Consider the following 19,893-nt stretch of genomic DNA (forward strand, 5'->3'; position numbering starts at 1 on the left):
TTACCAAAAACATTATTATAAGTAATTTCCTTTAGTGATCATCTGCATATTCTCAGAAAACACAAACATGAGTGATCGCTATGAGCCGCTGTCAGACAGCAGCAGAGGAGATGGAGGAAAATACACTGTCAGTTCTGTTGCTCTAAAACACACAGGAGTTTATGTGTGCAGAGCAGAGAGAGGAAAACCAGCCTATTATACAACATACAGCAACACACAACCACTGTGGGTCACTGGTGAGTTCACACTCAGTTTAAATGATTGCTTCATCTTTAATAAAGACCAAACATTTCCAAATGATATCTGGTCTTGTCAGGTGTTTCTCCTCCAGTGTCTCTGATCATCAGTCCCAGCAGAACTCAACACTTCATGTTTGACTCTCTCTCTCTGAGCTGTGAAGACCAGAGTAACTCTGATGGATGGACAGTGAGAAGATACACAGACAGCGGGAGACTGGAAGATTGTTCATCATCAGTGTGGGGATCACAAACAGGATCTACATGTACAATCAGCTCCACCTTACCATTAGACACTGGAGTTTACTGGTGTCAGTCTGAATCTGGAGAGAAATATCATCCTGTTAATATCACTGTACACTGTGAGTCTGTGTTTCTGTATTTATTCATTTCACTGACAGTTTACAATCAATGCATAAAGCAGGATGATTTAACAAGAGCAGATACTAATGTAAGCAGAACATCACAACAATACACTAAAAACACTCCGAAACCAGTGCACATCTGCACAATTAAAAAAGATCTGTATTTTGTTGTCTTGTTTTTATTATGTTAACATTTTGTTCATGTAATGAATGTTTTCTCTATTTCAGTAGTTGGTGTGATTCTGGAGAGTCCTGTTCATCCTGTGACTGAAGGAGAGACTCTGACTCTACGCTGTTCATATAAACATACATCCCCATCATTCTTAAGAGCTGATTTCTATAAAGATGGATCACTCGTCCAGAATCAAACTACAGAGATGATCATCCCGACTGTCTCAAAGTCACATGACGGTTTCTACAACTGCAAACACCCGAGAGGAGAGTCTCCCAAGAGCTGGATCTCAGTCAGAGGTGAGAGTCCATGAAACTGTGAGCTGATTTATTTCTTCATATGCCCTCGTTCAGATATAGTGCATGATAAAGTGCTTGTGTGTCTCTTTTTCAGGGTCTCGTTCAGACTCTCAGATCTCTGTCCTCCACACACTCAGTTCTGTACTGGCAGCTTGTCCATATCTGATAGTGACAGTCGTACTGATTTACAAATGCTGCAGAATGAGAGGTAAAACACCCAAGTGATTTATTAGAAGTCATTGTTATCATTATATGTAATTTACCAAACATTCAGTCAAAATGACCATTGATATTATGTGATGTTACATTTGGCTATGATCACTGATGGATTGTTCTTTGCTTCAAAAACAGTGTTGTGAAAACGTACTCGGTTACCTAACGTAACCTCTGTTCTCTCTAGAGAGGGAACGAGTATTGCGTAAGTTTAGCTTACGCTACGGGTAAAGTCATCTTTTCTCGAGATATGAAGCAAAAAAAATTATCCTTAATTTTTATATCTTGTCAACGCAGTGCGGCAGCAAGCAGACCTAGAGCAGGCAATCTAGCGTGCTCATAGGCTGCTCTGCGGCAACTGCAGCAGCCTATCACTGAGCCCTTGGCGTGACGTCACGCCCAATGAGCGCGAGCAGCGCGCCTACGCGTCACGGCCCGAGGCGGGGCGTGGCAGAGGGTATAAATATGGGCTGAGAGGCTGCTTTCACTGGTTTTTGTCGCAGAAGCGAGTGAGCTCGTGGCGCGAGCACGGCGGGTTACGCAATACTCGTTCCTTCTCTAGAGAGAACAGAGGTTACGTTAGGTAACCGAGTACGTTCTCTTACGAGAGGTTCTCTCGTATTGCGTAAGTTTAGCTTACGCTACGGGAACTCCCTTGTCAACGCCGTGCGCGCCCGGCATCCACTGAATGAGTCCCAGGGAAGCCCGGGGAACACGAGAGTGTGAGCCAGGCGGCCAATGATATGGCTAGCGCAAGTACATAAGCACATAGTAGGGGGAACAGAACGGCGCGGCCGGTCTGACTAACCAACCCTTATATTGTACAGCTCAACCAGGAGGGCTAAATCAAACAGCAGTAGCCCGCGCACAGAAGTGGGCCGGCCTACGCGAGATTTAGACTGATAAAAGTTTAGCCTGCAGGGCGGGAACTTCTAGATTGTAAAATCTAACAAATGTAGACGGGGAGGCCCAGCCCGCCGCCGTACAAATGTCATGAATAGAAATTCCGCTAGTCCAAGCCCATGACGAGGCCACGCCTCTAGTAGAGTGGGCTCTGATGCCCAAAGGGCATTGCAGGTCTTTAGACGCATAAGCAGCTGCAATAGCGTCCACTATCCATCTGGACAGAGTGTGTTTCGAGGCGGCGAGACCCTTGGTGCGCCCACCAAACGAAACGAAAAGCTGCTCCGAGCGCCTCATGGCGGCGGAGCGCGTAATGTAATTTCTCAGCGCTCTGACAGGGCAAAGGAGATTACTGTCAACTTCACTGCCGGTAGCCGGCAAAGCTGAGAGAGAAATGACCTGTGCTCTGAAGGGTGTGCCCAGCACTTTGGGGACATAACCGTGTCTCGGTTTGAGAATGACTTTAGAGTCATTAGGTCCGAACTCGAGACATGCCGCGTTAACTGATAACGCATGCAGGTCACCCACACGTTTGACTGAAGACAGGGCTATCAGAAAAACGGTTTTGAGCGTGAGGTATTTCATATCCACAGTTTCCATGGGTTCAAAGGGATGCGCTTTCATGGCCTCTAAGACCAGGGAAAGATCCCAAAAGGAACCGAGGGGGGTCGCGGGGGGTTCATCCTCCTAGCTCCTCTAAGGAAGCGGATAATGAACTCATTCCTCCCTAATGCGCGGCCCAGCGCCGAGTCGGAAAAAGCTGATATGGCCGCAACATATACTTTGAGCGTGGAGGGGAACCTGCCCATGTCCAACAGCTCTTGGAGGAAACAAAGCACACGCGACACCTCACATGTTTGTGGATCCAGCCCTTGGGCGGTGCACCATTTATTAAACACAGACCATTTAGATGTGTAGAGCCGTCTCGTAGAGGGAGCTCTAGACTGTGTGATCGTGTTCACAACCCCTATTGGCAAGTCAACGGGTATCCGTTGACTATCCATACATGCAGAGACCAGCGCTCTGGATGAGGATGCCAGATCGAGCCGCGGGCTTGAGAGAGAAGGTCTCTTCTCACCGGTATCGGCCAGGGGGGTGTGTCCGCCAGCCGTATTAGATCTGGGAACCACGTTTGATTCTCCCAATACGGGGCTATGAGGAGCACCGTGTGGCGCGCGCTTCCCTGATTCTCCCAATGACTTGTGGCAGCAGAGAGACAGGGGGAAAAGCGTAAAGCGGGCCGCTGGGCCAGGTTTGGGCCAGCGCGTCCTCGCTCTTGGAAAAGAACCGTGGGCAGTGCGCGTTGTCTTTTGACGCAAAGAGGTCGACTTCCGCTCTGCCGAAACGGCGCCACAGTGACTGGACTGTTTGGGGATGCAAAGACCACTCCCCCAGGGGAACATTGTCCCTGGACAGTCTGTCTGGACCCTCGTTCAGGAGACCCGGCACATGCGCGGCTCTCAGCGAGCGCAGTGAGTGCTGAGCCCACACAAGGAGGCGTTCCGCCAGGGCGCAGAGTGTTTTGGATCTGACACCGCCCTGACGGTTCACATAGGCTACCACTGACATGTTGTCCGTGCGGACTAGTACATGGTGGCCCTGTAGGTATGGGAGGAAGTGCTTGAGCGCTTTCTCGACCGCCAGCATCTCTAGACAGTTTATATGAAGGTGACTCTCCTGGTCTGACCAAGGGCCATAGACCGGTCTGCCCTCTTATAGCGCTCCCCAACCTAGGTTGGACGCATCTGTCGAGACAACTTTCCGGTGCGAGACAACTCCCATCGTCACTCCCGTGCGATACCATTCGGCTGCTAGCCAGGGCTGCAGGGCTGAAACACAGCCATGATCCACTCTGACTCGTAAGCGGCCGGCCGTCCAGGCTCGGTGAGGCACTCGCGCTTTCAGCCAGCGTTGAAGCGGGCGCATGCGCAGTAAGCCCAGCTGGAGCACTGCTGCAGCTGAGGCCATATGCCCCAGGACTCGCTGGAATGTCCTCAGCGGAACCTGACTGCCCGTCTGGAAAGACGCGGCGAGATGTCGAATGCGGCGCGCGCGCTGCTCTGACAATCTGGCCGTCATAGCCACCGAGTCCAGTTCTATTCCGAGAAAGGAAGTCGACTGGCGGGGCAGTAATGAGCTCTTGGTCCAGTTGACCGAGAGACCCAAGCATTCCAGATGGCTGAGAAGCGCTGTTCTGTGAGACAAAAGCTCTGCCTCTGACTGCGCGAGGACTAGCCAGTCGTCCAGATAATTCAGTATCCGCATTCCTTGTCTCCTCAGGGGAGAGAGAGCCGCGTCCATGCACTTCGTAAATGTACGGGGTGCTAAAGATAGACCGAACGGCAGGACGGTGTACTGATATACCCGACCGTCGAAGGCGAATCTCAAGAATGGCCTGTGACGGGGTATTATCTGAATCTGAAAATATGCGTCCTTTAGATCGAGAGAGATGAACCAGTCTCCCGGGCGAATTTGCGCGAGGATTTGTCTGGTTGTGATCATTTTGAACGGCCGTCTCATGAGAGCTTTGTTCAAATGTCTCAGATCTAAAATAGGTCTCAGCGCTCCGTCCTTCTTGGGTACGAGGAAGTAACGGCTGTAAAGCCCGACTCGCTCAGAGAAGGATAAACCTGTTCTATAGCCCCTTTGCGCAGCAGCTTCGCTATTTCTGCTTGAAGCAGGTGCGCTGCTTCTAAAGTCACTTTTGTCTCCGTCTGCGCTAGAAAGCGCGGGGGGCGACGAGCGAATTGAAGCGAATAGCCGTGTTATATAGTATTCAGCACCCATTCTGACGCGCCCTGAATAGCTTCCCATGCTTTTGCACGCATAGCTAGGGGTCGAATGGTCTCTGGGTTCAGATCGCCGCGCTGAGCGGGATGGGGAACCTGTATCAGAGAGGATGGGGCGGCGACGCGCCGCCAGTGCTCGAACACGGGGGCTGGAAAACAGTGCTGACTGGCTGTACAGCATATGATGGCTCGATCGCTACGGATGGAGCGCATTTTGCTGCTAAACACCCCTGGCGCGAGAGCGGCGTGGGGGTTGTCATGTCTGAAAGTGGGTGCGCGTGCTCGTGAGCGGGCGCAGAGTTTACACTTATAACACGGCCAGTGTTTGGGAGCTTTGTAACCCGAGGTAACTGAGTGGCAGAGCAAGCAGCGGGTAGTTGTGAGCACAGGGTTGTGGTCACATTTACTACACTTGGTACTCGAGCGTGTGTCCGCTTTATGAGAGTGCGCTCTGAGCGTGTTACCATGGGGATAGTGTTTGTGTGTAGTGGTGAGCACATTTTCTACACTTATGACACCTTCGGCCAGAGCCGGAATGTTTGTGAGCTTTGGAGGATCTGCAACCCGGGGTAACTGTGTAACAGAGCGGGCAGTGGGTAGGTGTGGGCACAGAATTGTGGGCACATTCTCTACGCTTAGCACTCGAGCGGCGCATGCCCGCTATGAGAGTGCGCTCTGTGAGCGTTACCGGGGAGACCGTGTTTGTGTGTAGCAGTGAGCACGTGGGAGTGGGCACATATTCTACACTTATAACACCATTGGCGTTATAGGAAACTGATAGAGCGAATGCTTTGATGGCTCATATGTTTAGACGCTCATAAATACTCAAGCACCATCCTGTGAGCGGGAGGGTGCGAGATGCGGGTTCACTTTCTGTATGTAAGAAAGCTGCCGCGAGCTCGGAGAAGCCAGCAGAAAAAATATATTTATCTGCCGCCAGAGTCGGATTCGAACTCGGGTCTCCCGCGCGGAAGCCTAGTGTTCTGCCACTGAGCCACAGGGGCACACATAAGCTCTCAGTTAGCGCGAGCATATGACAGAGCGTCGTGTTTCGTTTCGGCGTTTGTTTGCAGGCGCGCGTGTATTAAACAGGCTCGTTTACTGCAGTATTAGTATTTCCAGCCGCCTGAACTTTAGAGGGGACTGAGAAATATGTCAGGAACGGAGTTTAGTCCGACCTGGGTGGGACTTCCTCTTTTCGCCGGTGCCCGTGACGTCCGCTCTGATATCCCTTGAGAACGGCGCGGTTGCGCGGCTCGGACAAAGGGAGAGAGAGCGGGAAGATGTCATCATGTGCTGTGACATCGTTAGTTTGCAGACGTGCTTGTATGAAAACAGGCTCGTTTACTGCAACATAGATATTTCTAGTCGCCTGTTCTTAGGAGGGGACTGAGAAATGGAGGTGGCCGGTAGGTGACGCGCACGATCGAGACGCGGGGTAGCTTTTTTATAACGTAAAGGAAGCCAGCCCGTGACCGCCTACTTCTGACATCCCTTGTGAGCGGCGCGTTTGCGCGGCTCGAACAGAGGGGGAGAGCGCAGGAAGGGCGAGCGTCGTCATGTTTTGCGTAGCGTTAGTTTGCAGGCGTGCGTGCATAAAAACAGGCTCGTTACTGCAATATATGTATTTCCAGTCGCCTGAGCTTAGGAGGGGACTGAGAAATATGTCAGGAATGGAGGTTAGTCCGCTAACACTCTACTCTCCTTTAGCCAGTGACGGGGGGGTAGCTTTCTTGTAACGTAAAGGAAGCTATAGCCCGAGACCGTCCGTTTCTGACATCCCTTGTGAGCGGCGCCGTTTGCGCGGCTTGACAGAGGGGTCTGACGTCATCTGCTTCGTCCCCTGAGGCGACGGCAGTGCGGGCAATGGCCGGCCGCTGCGCGTCGGTGAAGGGCGGGGGAGAAGGAGAGAGCGAGGCTCGCGGGAGGGGCTCCGGCGAGCACTCAGCTGTCATACCCGGCTCGCTGTACGCAGCCGTCCGGGTAGAAGGCCAGGCAGAGAGCACAATCACAAGGCGGTCTCCGTCGCTGAGCGTGGCTCTGCACGAGCCACAGGATGAGCGAGGCATTTGAAACAACGCCTCGCGCTCTTATAGATGCAAAGTGTGTCGCGGGGCGAGCACACAACACACACACACATAGAGCAAATAAAGGATATATTCGCCGGATAGCGAAGCAGGCAGGGATAGCTGAAGGCGGCGAAGGCGGCCGGCTTCCTCAGGCAGAATCCTCGGCTTGCAAGGCGCTGGTTTCAACGGCGGCTTCCTCAGAGATCAGCGATGCCTAGAGCTTCGCTGAAGAGACAAAAATCAGTGAAAGCAGCCTCTCAGCCCATATTTATACCCTCTGCCACGCCCCGCCTCGGGCCGTGACGCGTAGGCGCGCTGCTCGCGCTCATTGGGCGTGACGTCACGCCAAGGGCTCAGTGATAGGCTGCTGCAGTTGCCGCAGAGCAGCCTATGAGCACGCTAGATTGCCTGCTCTAGGTCTGCTTGCTGCCGCACTGCGTTGACAAGATATAAAAATTAAGGATAATTTTTTTTGCTTCATATCTCGAGAAAAGATGACTTTACCCGTAGCGTAAGCTAAACTTACGCAATACGAGAGAACCTCTCGTAAGAGAACTGCTTTACAAATGCTGAACTGTCTAATTTGGTTCAATTAATATACTTAAAAGATGATAGTAGTAGTTCATAAAAGCAAGAAAAATGCTTTTCTGTGTATGACATACAGGAGTCACTACTGATTCACAATGTCTAACATTTGGCATGTTACGGTTGTTAAAGTCAACATGAACCAGATTTCCCAACCCACTTTATTTCCATTGATTACATGCATTCCCACTTGATTTTATACACCAGGAATTGATTGTAAAAAGCAGGTTAAACTGTGGAATAGCCAAGAAAGGGTACATTTTGATTTAATGTTGGCTTTAACAAGGAACATGAATGTTAACCTGTTTAACCGGTTTGGTTTTTCTGTTTTTGACCAATAAACTATTATTGGTAATATGGATCAGACCATCACTAAGCTTTAGCATCACAAGTACACCCCCGTCCTCTCACAGTTTCAGTCCCACAATCCCATTGGCCAAATTATTTTCCTCTTTTAATATTTATATTTTGTTTTAATTACGATAAAATGCCTCTCTTAAGCCTGACATTTTGTCCTACTTTATGTAATACTGTGCAATTCTTTAAAATATAAGGCTTGTGTGATATTTGCATGATTCACACTATAACCACATGAACACACTGTCATTTGTAAACATGTATTCCTGACTTGTATTGCTGCAGTATTTCATATTTTAATTGTTTACTTTTCTTAATAAAGAAACAGCCTTTTTGAAATATTCTGGTTCTGATGCTTTGTCTTGCAGTGCCACAAATAAAAGCAGAATAATCGTGAATCAAGTTTTAATCTCTTTGCAACATAAAAGTACTTCAATCTACAGAAATGTTTACATTTATGGAGAGAATAATAATATAACTATATACATGAACACATGGTGTCCAGTTCTGAATATGTGTTTAGAGTTGTGAAACACAAGAATAGTCAAGTCAAGTCAAGTCAAGTTTATTTGTATAGCGCTTTTCACAATACAGATTGTATCAAAGCAGCTTCACAGTATTAAATTAAAATAATACAACAAAGTTTGTTTCAAGAGGAATTTATTGATTGATAAAATTAAATTAAATATCCCCAAAATATCCCCAACTGAGCAAGCCAAAGGCAACAGTGGCAAGGAACCGAAAAACTTCATCAAGTGACCTAATGGTGTCCTAAAACTCCATCAGGTGACCTAATGGAGAAAAAAAAAACCTTGGGAGAACCCAGGCTCAGTCGGGGGCCAGTTCTCCTCTGGCATTTATGAGCTAGAGGCCGGATTGTAGTTTGAACTGTAGGATTATATGAATGCCTGGCTGAAGAGATGCGACTTTAATCTAGTTTTAAACTGGGAGAGCGAGTCTGAGCAACGAACAGTATCAGGAAGACTATTCCAGAGTTTTGGAGCCAAATGTGAGAATGCTCTCCCTCCTTTGGTGGTTCTGGATATCCTATGACCAAAAGCCTTGAATTTAGTGATCTTAAAGAGCGCGATGGATTATAGGGTGATAGAAGATCCGTTAAATAGACTGGAGCTAAGCCGTTTAGGGCTTTATAGGTCAGTAGCAATACCTTGTAATTAATACGGAACTTTATAGGTAACCAATGCAGTGATGATAAAATCGGTGTTATATGATCATATTTTCTTGATCTAGTAAGAACTCTAGCGGCGGCATTTTGGACTAACTGTAGCTTGTTTATTGAGGATGCAGGACAACCAGCTAGTAAAGCATTACAGTAATCCAGTCTCGAGGTCATGAATGCATGAACTAACTTTTCTGCATCAGAAACTGATAGCATATTACGTAGCTTAGCAATGTTTCTAAGGTGGAAAAAGGCTGTTTTTGTAACATATGAAATATGATTTTCAAAAGACAGGTTGCAATCGAGTATAACACCCAGGTCTTTTACTGTAGAGGATAAAGTAACAGGACATCCTATGATGTTAAAGTTGTATTGTGCGAGGTTTTGTGGGCGGTTTTTTGAACCAATAAGTTTTACCTCTGTCTTGTCTGGATTTAATAAAAGAAAATTACGGGTCATCCAATCTTTTATATCTTTAACACACTCTGTCAATTTGGAAAATTTTGCGTTTTCATCCGGCCGTGATGAAATATATATTTGAGTGTCATCAGCATAACAATGGAAACTAATTCCATGTTTCCTTATAATATTTCCAAGTGGCATCATATATATTGAAAATAACAGAGGGCCTAATACAGATCCCTGCGGCACTCCATAGTTTACTGGAGTTATGATCGATTTTTCTCCATTTAAATAGACAAAATGGTAGCGGTCAGATAGGTATGATTTGAACCAGCTTAGTGCTTGTCCTTGAACACCAGTATAATTTTGTAGTCGATCTAAGAGTAATGTATGATCTAAAGTATCGAACGCAGCACTAAGATCAAGTAAAACTAGTATTGAGATACAGCCTTGGTCAGAAGCTAAAAGTAAATCATTTGTGATTTTAACGAGCGCAGTTTCAGTGCTATGATGCGGTCTGAATCCAGACTGAAACTTTTCATAGATCTCATTTTGTTGCAAGAAAGAGCCCAGTTGAGCGGACACCACTTTTTCTAATATTTTAGACATAAATGGAAGATTAGTGTTAATTGTTCTGAGGAATCTTTTAGAAAATGGTATTATGTTGATGAATATTGTCTAATATAATTGATTTTAGTGAATGAGTAATTGAGAGAAACTGTAATAAGTTTATAGATTTAAGAAAAACCTTTGAACCCAAGTATGAGCAATGATACCGCAAGCACCACCAATACAGACTCTCATGTGTTCAGTGTCATTCTGCATGTGCATGAAGCACGAATAAAACAACTTCTCTTCACACCAGTTTATTTTCCTATACTTCCTCTTTCACTCTCAGTCTCTCTGTTAAATGCGTCATTCTACAATTTTGTGTACATGTTATGTTCATCGTTGATGATTAAATCTTTTCTAATCATTTTCTTCAGATTATATTTTATTCATTAAGGAAACACAGATTATAATATCACACGAATATTGTATACCCCATAAGTAGGGTAAATTGTAACAAAGGCACACCATGTGTCTGAGAGTTTTGAATGGGTGTCTTTTGTAGAGAACAAATGTGGGTTATTTGTATAAGTTTGAGCACTCCAGCTAAAAATGCAGTGAGTCACAGATGCAGAACAAAGTTTTACAACCACACCCATCTCGCCCTAACTAAATGATGATACAACCCAAATTATTCTGTTTGTGCCAAGCAAGAAAAAGGATCTGAATGTTATTGAACTAGGTATTGTTTTTCCTTGTATTTCCTCAGAAACTAAGGATTTAGGATTTTATCTTGATAGTAGCCTTAATAGTTCACCCAAAAATGTAAATTCTGTCATCATTTACTCACCCTCATGTTGGTCCAAACTCATGATACCTTTGTTCATCTTGGGGACACAAATTAAAATCGTTTTACTAAATTCTGAGCAATTTATGTCCCTCCATTGACAGCTTCGCAACTACCTCCACGCTTCAAAAAGTTCATAAAGAGATAAACTAATCCATATGAATTGAGTGGTTTAGTCCAAATTTTCTGGAGATAATGGATCGCTTTATATGATGACCAGATTGAATTTAGACTTTTAATCACATATAAACAAGCAAGGTGTGGACAGTGTTGTCAAGGCTGAATCGGCACACTAGAGGGTTTTTCCCTTTGCCTGGCAAGAAACGACATTGCCTGTGATGTGACATTCAATAGGCCTACAATTTTCAGTACAATACTTGCAGTGCATACAGTATACAATGTACTCACCCTATGGAAGTTGTGATTACTATAAATTTTTTTTACATAATTGCAGACTTCATTTACTTTGTTAGAATACACTTTCTTTCTGTAACTGCATGCTATGGATTCTGTGTTCTCCATTTTTTGATGTAGTGTCTAATAAATTATATGTAGTGTTTTTATTTTGACTGGCTGTGTGTAAGATCTGAATGTATAATTTGATTTTGAGCACAGATAAAATGGTTTTGAGACAATTGTTTGAACAGCAGCTATGCTAATTATTTCCCATCTGCTTTTCTGTTGTTATCTCGGGACGCTAGTAAATAGAGTTTGTCAGTTCCAGTTTGTTTCCAGCCTCACATGGAAACTTCAGATGCCCCAACACCCGTGAAGAGACGACTCGACGCCTGTGAAGAGACGACTCGACGCCGGCGATATGTTATGCCCTAAATTAATACATGATTAACTAACTGTATTTTTCTATGTACATTTCTGAAATGCACTCTCTGTAAAGCTGCTTTGAGACAATATGTATTGTGAAAAGCGCTATACAAATAAATTCAAATTGAATTGAATTGAATTGAATTGAATTGAATTGAATTGAATTGAAATTGAATTGAGTCAGATGTTCTCTGTATATAGTTTGAAGATTTGGTTTTGTGTTTAAGGTTTTGAGAGAGTGTGTGATCGTTTTAAGAAATGTATTTTAGCCATTCAGAAAAACTGCAATAACAACTGAAATGAACACAAGAAAGCCAGGGATCAGAAATGATAACCTCAAAGAAACATCCAACAAAGGACAACACAAGACAAGGAATATAAGAAACACTGGGTTTAAATACACAAGGAGTAATTGGAAAGCTAAACACACTTGGGAACAAATCAAAGAACGAATCAACAGGAAAAAATAAAAAGGACAAAACATGGCGCACAACAGAAATAACATAAAAGACCACACAAGTCAAGGGGAACACAGGCTGGGATCATGACAATTCCCAAACGATTGACTCTTATGAGCCTGTTCTTTTTAGTAAATCATACAGTGCGATCAGTGCAGATTGATGCAGAGGCCTGAGAGAACAGAAATAGAGATGAGCACATAGTTGTGGTTTGGTTTGTTCTTTTTCAGCTCAGTGGTGTAAGAGTGGATTTCCTGCAGGGGTTCAGTCTGCAAGACTGCCAAATGCCATAACGTTATTAGCAAGATGGTAGAAAACTGTACATTTTTTGTCAATTACCACCCACTGCTATTTACCAACGACGGAAATAAGCGCAGTTACAATATGTGGGAGAGCGTTGCTATAGAGAGTGACAATATTGTATTGCAATATGTAGCACTTCAAAGTCAATACCAGATCAAAACTAGGTAGCACATTATTTGTAATTGAAAAGGTTTAATGACAAAATATGGTTATGGTTATACTTATAATAGATGTATGAGATGATGATAACTTACACCATTAATCACACAGCTTATATGTAAAATGTTACCAGAGAGAGAGAGAGAGAGAGAGAGAGAGAGAGGAGGTAAAGAGAGAGAGCCCTAAGAAAGGGACCCATAGAATCAGAAGAGAGCCAGAGCATAAAAGAGACAGAGCAACAGTTACAATCTTCTATTATACTTTCCCTGACCATGTGACTAAAACCCAAATGTGAGACATTCAAACTGACAAATCAGATAATTACATCTTCCCCCACCGTAATAAAGGTGTGACAATTCATCGATCCCAAAGTACACACATCTTGGCCTACAGGTCTTGATCACTATCAGTCCCTCTGTGCCTTTAGGAACTCCAAATGGTCCTTGGGGAAAGAGGGGTGGAAAACAGTAAAGCAAATGTCTTCAAATATCTTGGATTATTTTCAATTCTACAGTGGAATTAAGTGACTTATGCTTCTTAACTTATAAAGTTATAAATACAGCTACTATTATTATAATAAAGATCTATCAAAATATTGTTTCCTTTTCCTTGTCCATTAAACACACAGAAATATTAATTCTCATAATGGAAAACTGATGCTCTTCTGATATTTTTTGAAAACTCGTTACAAGATTATCAACTTTATCAAAAGGTTTTCTGTGAGACATGAGGTACATTTGTATGTGTTTAATCTGTCAGTATGTTCCTAAAGATCTGACTGTATGTATCAGGAAGTCTCGAGGCTTTAACTCAGTCTGTGTCTTTAACTGTCTGTCATTATTGGGTCAGTATGAAGCTCAGCAAACTTCCTCTTGTGCTCTGTGAGTATTATTTCCTCTGTATATGTTTCAGAAGATGGTCATTGCTGTTATATTTTGAATAGGTTTGAACAGTTTCAAGCGATTTAGTTGTTCTTGGATGTTTTTTTTCTTTTCTTTTCATGCTGCTCTCTGAGTTTCAAATCCAGCTCTAGTCCATGATCTGTGAGTGAAAGACGAGCTTGAGAGAGGAAGTGAGCAGATAGTGCTGTTTGTGAAAGAGAAATGCACTGTGTTGTGTTTGGGTCAGTCTGATTGTTCAGTCACTAAATTTTTTGCTTTGTAATGGTGTTTGCTGAATAATTTCTGTCGGTTTGTTTTGTAATCACTTGTTGGTTTGTTTGCTGACCACAATGCATTAAGTAGATGTACACTAGTTAGTCTTCAGTAGATCACTAGTATGCAGTTAGTAAGAATTTATGAGTTATTATTGTCACTGTTTTCAGACTCTAGAAAGGTTTTACACAACTATAGTAAGTGTGTTCATCCGTGTCAGCATTTCCTGACACCTAATGACACACACGATATGTCGGTTATGTGCCTGGGTGAGGATCATGCATGCTCAGTCATTGAGGGGACTGTATGTGTGTGTTGTGAGCGCTTTCCTTTGAAGAAACTTCGCTCTCGTCGAGGATCTCTCATTTGTCGGCGAGAGCGAGATGCTGGATGATGACGTGTTATCTCTCACATCATCTGATCCGGCAGCGAGCGAGCTCCTCACCTCAAGCCAAGATGAGCAGGACGAGTCTGTTGAGATCGAGGATGTCTCTGAGCGCTCTCAGCCCCCCTGTCCCGCATATGTCGAGCTGTTGGACGTTATGTCTTGCACCACAGAAAGATTAGATCTGCCGTGGAAGCGCAAACTCCCTCGTAGCTGCCTGGATGAACGCTATTTGTCGGGACATAACCACCCAGCTGGTACGAGTCTTCCCTTTCTCCCAGATCTTCACGCTGAGTTGCGGAGATCTTGGGGAAAGCCATATTCTGCATACATCCATCATTCGGGCAAACTATGCTGATGTGGAGGTGATGCAGGAATATGGTTATGTGTCAGTGCCTCTGACTGAAGAGAGGCTGGACAGCGATCTCTCAGTAGGTGAGGCATCCGCACTGAAGACGCAGTCTCTGCCAACTAAGCTGCTGCGTGCCACATCACGTCTAAATGGCAGAGCATATGCGTCAGCAAGTCAGACTAGGGCGGCTTTGCACACGATGGCCGTTCTGCAAACTTACCAGGCTGACCAGCTGAAAGACCTGGACCAGGGCCATGGGGCTCCCCCCGAGGCGGTGGAGGAGGTGCGACAAATGAAACTGAAAGTTCAGCTCACATTTTGAAGCTCAACTCACAGTTGTCTTCATTAAAAGTAGTGACACTAAATTATCTTACCAGTGCTGATGCCACTCCTGAAATTATGAATTTTTATTATGATAAATAAAATGCAGCTCATATCTTGCTTTCATTGACGTGAACGTGAATTTTCATATACACAGCAAAATCCCCAGAGTTAAATTAACTCTGCTCAGAGTACATCTGGTCCCTCTCTACAGAGAGTTAAAATAACTGAATCAGAGTTAAAGTTATTGAGTGATTAATTAACCAATTATGTGATGATTGAGCATTAATGATTATCACCTGTTGTCATCAATCAATCAATCAATCAATCAAGAGCTTGGCTAGGTGGTAGGACAGTATGTCAGGTTGTTAGGCTCTCTGTGAGGCTCCTTGGATACTGACCTTAATGTGGAGTGTTGGCCTTCTCTCATTATGAGAGTCATTGTACTGAGGCCTCTACAATCTGCAGAGTTTCGCGGGCCAGTTGAAATAAGTTGCTAGCTCTTTCTGACCTTTTTTTGGCCACTGCGCTTTGGTTAGAGCGTTACAGTGACTTTTATTGAGGCCTCCGTTCTGCAGGGCTGTCTGAACAGAAGTTCTGAGTGTCAGTACTTAGTTGATGTCTAGTAGGTAAGTAAGTTGATGTCTAACTTTAAAAATGAAAAGGCATGTGTTTAAAGGGTTAAATAATAATACAAAGGTTTTTTTTTTTTTTTTTTGGCTGAGATGTCACTGTTGACTTACCAATGTATTCGATTCCTCTAATGCATAAAATAGGTAAGCTTGACCAGAGTTCTTGTGGGGAGAATAGTTTACTGAAGGTAGTGTAGCTCATTCTACAGCAGTGATGATGAATTTCTGTCTGTGGGACAGACCCTTATACCTAAAGCTAATTTACAAACAGAAGACATCACAGGGACCAATACGAGAAACACAGTCCTTTGCCTCATGGGAAGAACTCTGCAAATAAGTTCCCACAGAAACTCTCTCAGGATAGCCAACGGATGAGTTTGATGATCATTATTAGAAAATGTACTGTAAAAATACAAATAATCTTTCATAATTATTTTTATTTATTTATTTATTTTACTTTGTATTTTAGTGCTGATTTCAATCATCCCCTCTGGACACACTGAAGGTGAGTGGATTTGATTCATAAATTCCATCACAAATGGGTAATTCTGTTACAAACCAGGGGCTGGATTCATTAAACGTTCTTAAAGGAGTCATAACCTGCAATTTTCACTTTTCCACGAGAATCAATGTATGTTATGATTGCCTAACGATTATACACTGGCCGGGAAGCCGATATTTAAAAGTGAAGCGTTTGTTTACCCCAGGGTTTGTAAAATAGCTCACGTGCACGCGCACTCAAATACGAGATTTTAATTTCTGCCCCGACTTGACGTCATGACGGGGCAGGATATACCATATATGGACACCGCAGACATATGCTGCAGGAAGCCCGCCCTTCCCCTCTCCCCCTCATATTCAGTCGCGAAAGATGCAGAAACGTAGTGCACACGTGAGTTGCTCTGTTGTTGACTGCCAGAATCAACATGTAACTTAAATGTGTTTTCTCTCCCAAGAACGGACCAAGCTGTCAGGGACCAGTGGATTAAATTCATTTTTAATGACGCGGTTCCTACAACCCTTCCCACTGGCTTAACGTTAGGTGTCTGTGCTAATCATTTTACGCCGGAATCGTTCACAAATTTGAATGTCTAAAAAACCACAACGTGAAACAAGGCAAAAACACCACATGATAGCAAACGTTGATCTCAATAACCACTGTAAGCTGATCAAAAAAAGTAGACTACATCTCCGTTAATGTAATCTACATTAAATAAAAGGTATAATGTATGTCTCAGTCAAAATGATTGTCTTTACCATTCAGAGACATCTTGATGTAGACGTCCTTCCATCGACTCTACATCTTCCCTTTCCAGCTCAGGTTCAGAGTCTGGCTCGTGCATATACGGTTGAATTCCGTAGGTCGCGGCCAGGTCGGGTTCATTCACAACTTGCGCCATGATGTCATTTTGGAATGATATGCTGAAGTTACCTGCGGTGTCAACCCCCCTCCTTCCTGCCACCAATCAACGCGCCCCTCATTTGCATTATTAAAATGACCGTCCACGACAGCCAAAATATCGCATCAGATCTCGCGAGACAATAATGCCTTCAGAAATAAGGGTCAGAGGAGCTCTGTGTTTATTTTTTTTCCACTTTTCTTTTTTAGAAGGGCCTGAAAGACTATAATAGAGCGTGGGTATCCAAGGTAATACTAGGTTATGACTCCTTTAAAAAAAAAATTCTTCTTAAATGCTATTTTCTGTCATGATCCTGCCTTCCTGTCTCTGATTTTCCCTGGTTTTGAGGCAGGATCATGACAGGCCCATGTTTTATGTGCTTGTGTTGTCTCGTCACCTAGTCCCGCCCCCTTGTTATCCTCGTTTTGTCATTATTGCTTCACCTGTGTCACCCGTTTCCCTCATTAGTTTCTCCCTATTTAATCCCCTCATGTTTTCTGTCCTGTGTCGGTACATTGTCTAACTTAGTGTGAAACATTGCTTGTTATACCCTGTGAGTACTTTGTCAAAAGACCTGTTAATCAGTATTGTGAGTTTGTTTTCTGTCATCGTCAAGTCAGAGTCTAGTCTTTGTTTATTACTTTGTCTTAGTCTAAGTGACCTCTCCCCGTTCCTGTTTTGCCCCCTCGTGGGTTTTGTTTTCTGTTTTGTGTCCAAATAAACCTTGAGTGTCTGCACCTCGTCTGCGTTTGGGTTCTCTCCTTCAATCCCATGACAGAATGTACCGACCAACTTCGAACCCAGCAGACAGAAGGTCCTCGCCCGTCGAGTCCCAAGCAGACCTTCTAACAGAATGGTGGCACAAGACGAGCTCTGACGTCAGAATCGGCAAGCTGCCGATTCCTCCTCAGGGAGAAAGGACCATTAAGGAGTACGCTCGGGTCGCTCATGAGAAGAGACTCTTCCTTCCTGACATCCTTCTCAACCGCTACTTCATTGCGGGTCTCAACGCTCCTCTGCCTCTTGCTGAACGGGAGAGGTTGGTAGACCGCCCGTTTACTGATATGGTGGACTGCCTGTCGCGAAGGGAGTTGCGGGGCTCCATCTTCTCTCCACCCGCCTCGCTGCCAGTGGTCCCGGAGGGTTGCGTCCTGGCCGTTGTTACCCAGGGTGATCAGGCTGGTTCTGTTTCGTCTCCTGAGGTCCCATCCACTCCCGTTGATCTTCGTGGCAAACGAGGGAGGCGGACTTCGTGGGATTCTCCGTCGGAGTCATCCTCGACTGAGTCAGCGCTGCCTGAGACTACCCTTCCTACTCTAGTCACAGATCCCGCTGAGCTTCTCCAACCGGTCACAAGTCCGGCTATGACTTCCACACCGCGACCTAAGAGAAAGAAGAGGAGAAAGGGAGCCTCTTGTCCTTCGTCTCAGCCTGTTCCAGAGCCCGCTACTGCAAGCGCTGTCCCAAAGCCCGCTACTTCAAGCGCTGTCCCAAGCGCTGTTCCAGAGCCCGCTACTGCAAGCGCTGTTCCAGAGCCCGCTACTGCAAGCGCTGTTCCAGAGCCCGCTACTGCAAGCGCTGTTCCAGAGCCCGCTACTGCAAGCGCTGTTCCAGAGCCCGCTACTGCAAGCGCTGTTCCAGAGCCCGCTACTGCAAGCGCTGTTCCAGAATCTGCTGCGAGAGTTGTGGCTGATCTAGCCGCTAAAGAGGTTCTGCAAGCAGTTTCTGCCCGAAAGGAGATGCCTGTTATTGTTGCTGCCAAAACTTTGTCTGATTACCTGTCTAGTCTGGCCAAGATCCTTGAAATTCCTGTCATGTCCTTAAGTCCTGTGCCCACAGCTGAGGAGAGTGCTGTTTCCAGGGCAGCCGCCGAGAGCACTGGGTCCGAGTCTGCTTCAGAGAGCGAAGGTTCCGAGCCTGTCTCTGAGAACGTGGATCCTGTCCCAGCAAATGTGTCCAGCCCTGTCCCTGCTAAGGAGTCCAGCCCTATCCCAGCTGACGGGAGGATGCCCGTGTCCAGCCCTGTCCCGGCTAATGTGTCCAGCCCTGTCCCGGCTAATGTGTCCAGCCCTGTCCCGGCTAATGTGTCCAGCCCTGTCTCGGCTAATGTGTCCAGCCCTGTCCCGGCTAATGTGTCCAGCCCTGTCCCAGCTTCACAGTCTGCATCTTTCTCCGCTCCCTTACCACCTGCCACACCCATTGTCTTCACTCCGCTGCCGGCTGTAGCGGTCCCCTCTGTCACCCGACCCCTGTTTGTCTCCCCGGACGCCCCTGTCTCCACTTCACCCCGGACTGTTTCCCCCAAGACTGTTCCTCGTGTGTCCCCATCCAAACCTGCCCGGATTCCTTGTCCACAGCCCTCGTCCAGAAGACCCAAGACCACAGTCCCACCCACCTACCCTGGACATTCCCCCATGAACTTTGTTGTTCCTCCGCCCCCCATCCCGTGTTTGTTATTTTTATTGTTTCATCCCAACCCTGTTGTCGTGTTTTCGTGTCTGCCGTTGTTGGTTTTTGTCATGTTTTGTTGGTTTGTGTCCATGTCTCAGTCCGTCATGTCACGTGTTTAGTGTTCCCTTAGGGAGCGTCTGGAAGCCGCTCCTTAAGGGAGGGGTTCTGTCATGATCCTGCCTTCCTGTCTCTGATTTTCCCTGGTTTTGAGGCAGGATCATGACAGGCCCATGTTTTATGTGCTTGTGTTGTCTCGTCACCTAGTCCCGCCCCCTTGTTATCCTCGTTTTGTCATTATTGCTTCACCTGTGTCACCCGTTTCCCTCATTAGTTTCTCCCTATTTAATCCCCTCATGTTTTCTGTCCTGTGTCGGTACATTGTCTAACTTAGTGTGAAACATTGCTTGTTATACCCTGTGAGTACTTTGTCAAAAGACCTGTTAATCAGTATTGTGAGTTTGTTTTCTGTCATCGTCAAGTCAGAGTCTAG

General features: G+C 45.4%; 1 protein-coding gene across 1 annotated transcript in view; it reads left to right on the forward strand.

Annotated features, from left to right (window-relative positions):
* LOC309496301 (sialoadhesin-like) overlaps positions 1 to 19,893 on the forward strand; it is a 42,815-nt gene that overhangs the window by 6,874 nt on the left and 16,048 nt on the right. Inside the window, exons 5-10 of the mRNA XM_082166297.1 lie at positions 57 to 236; positions 317 to 598; positions 830 to 1,072; positions 1,167 to 1,293; positions 13,504 to 13,589; positions 16,022 to 16,057. Of these exons, the coding sequence (XP_082022423.1) occupies positions 57 to 236; positions 317 to 598; positions 830 to 1,072; positions 1,167 to 1,293; positions 13,504 to 13,589; positions 16,022 to 16,057 (954 nt within the window). The remainder of the gene's footprint in view (positions 1 to 56; positions 237 to 316; positions 599 to 829; positions 1,073 to 1,166; positions 1,294 to 13,503; positions 13,590 to 16,021; positions 16,058 to 19,893) is intronic.

The sequence above is a fragment of the Leuciscus leuciscus genome (assembly GCF_965113295.1).
Source record: "Leuciscus leuciscus genome assembly, chromosome: 1".
Lineage (NCBI taxonomy): Eukaryota > Metazoa > Chordata > Actinopteri > Cypriniformes > Leuciscidae > Leuciscus > Leuciscus leuciscus.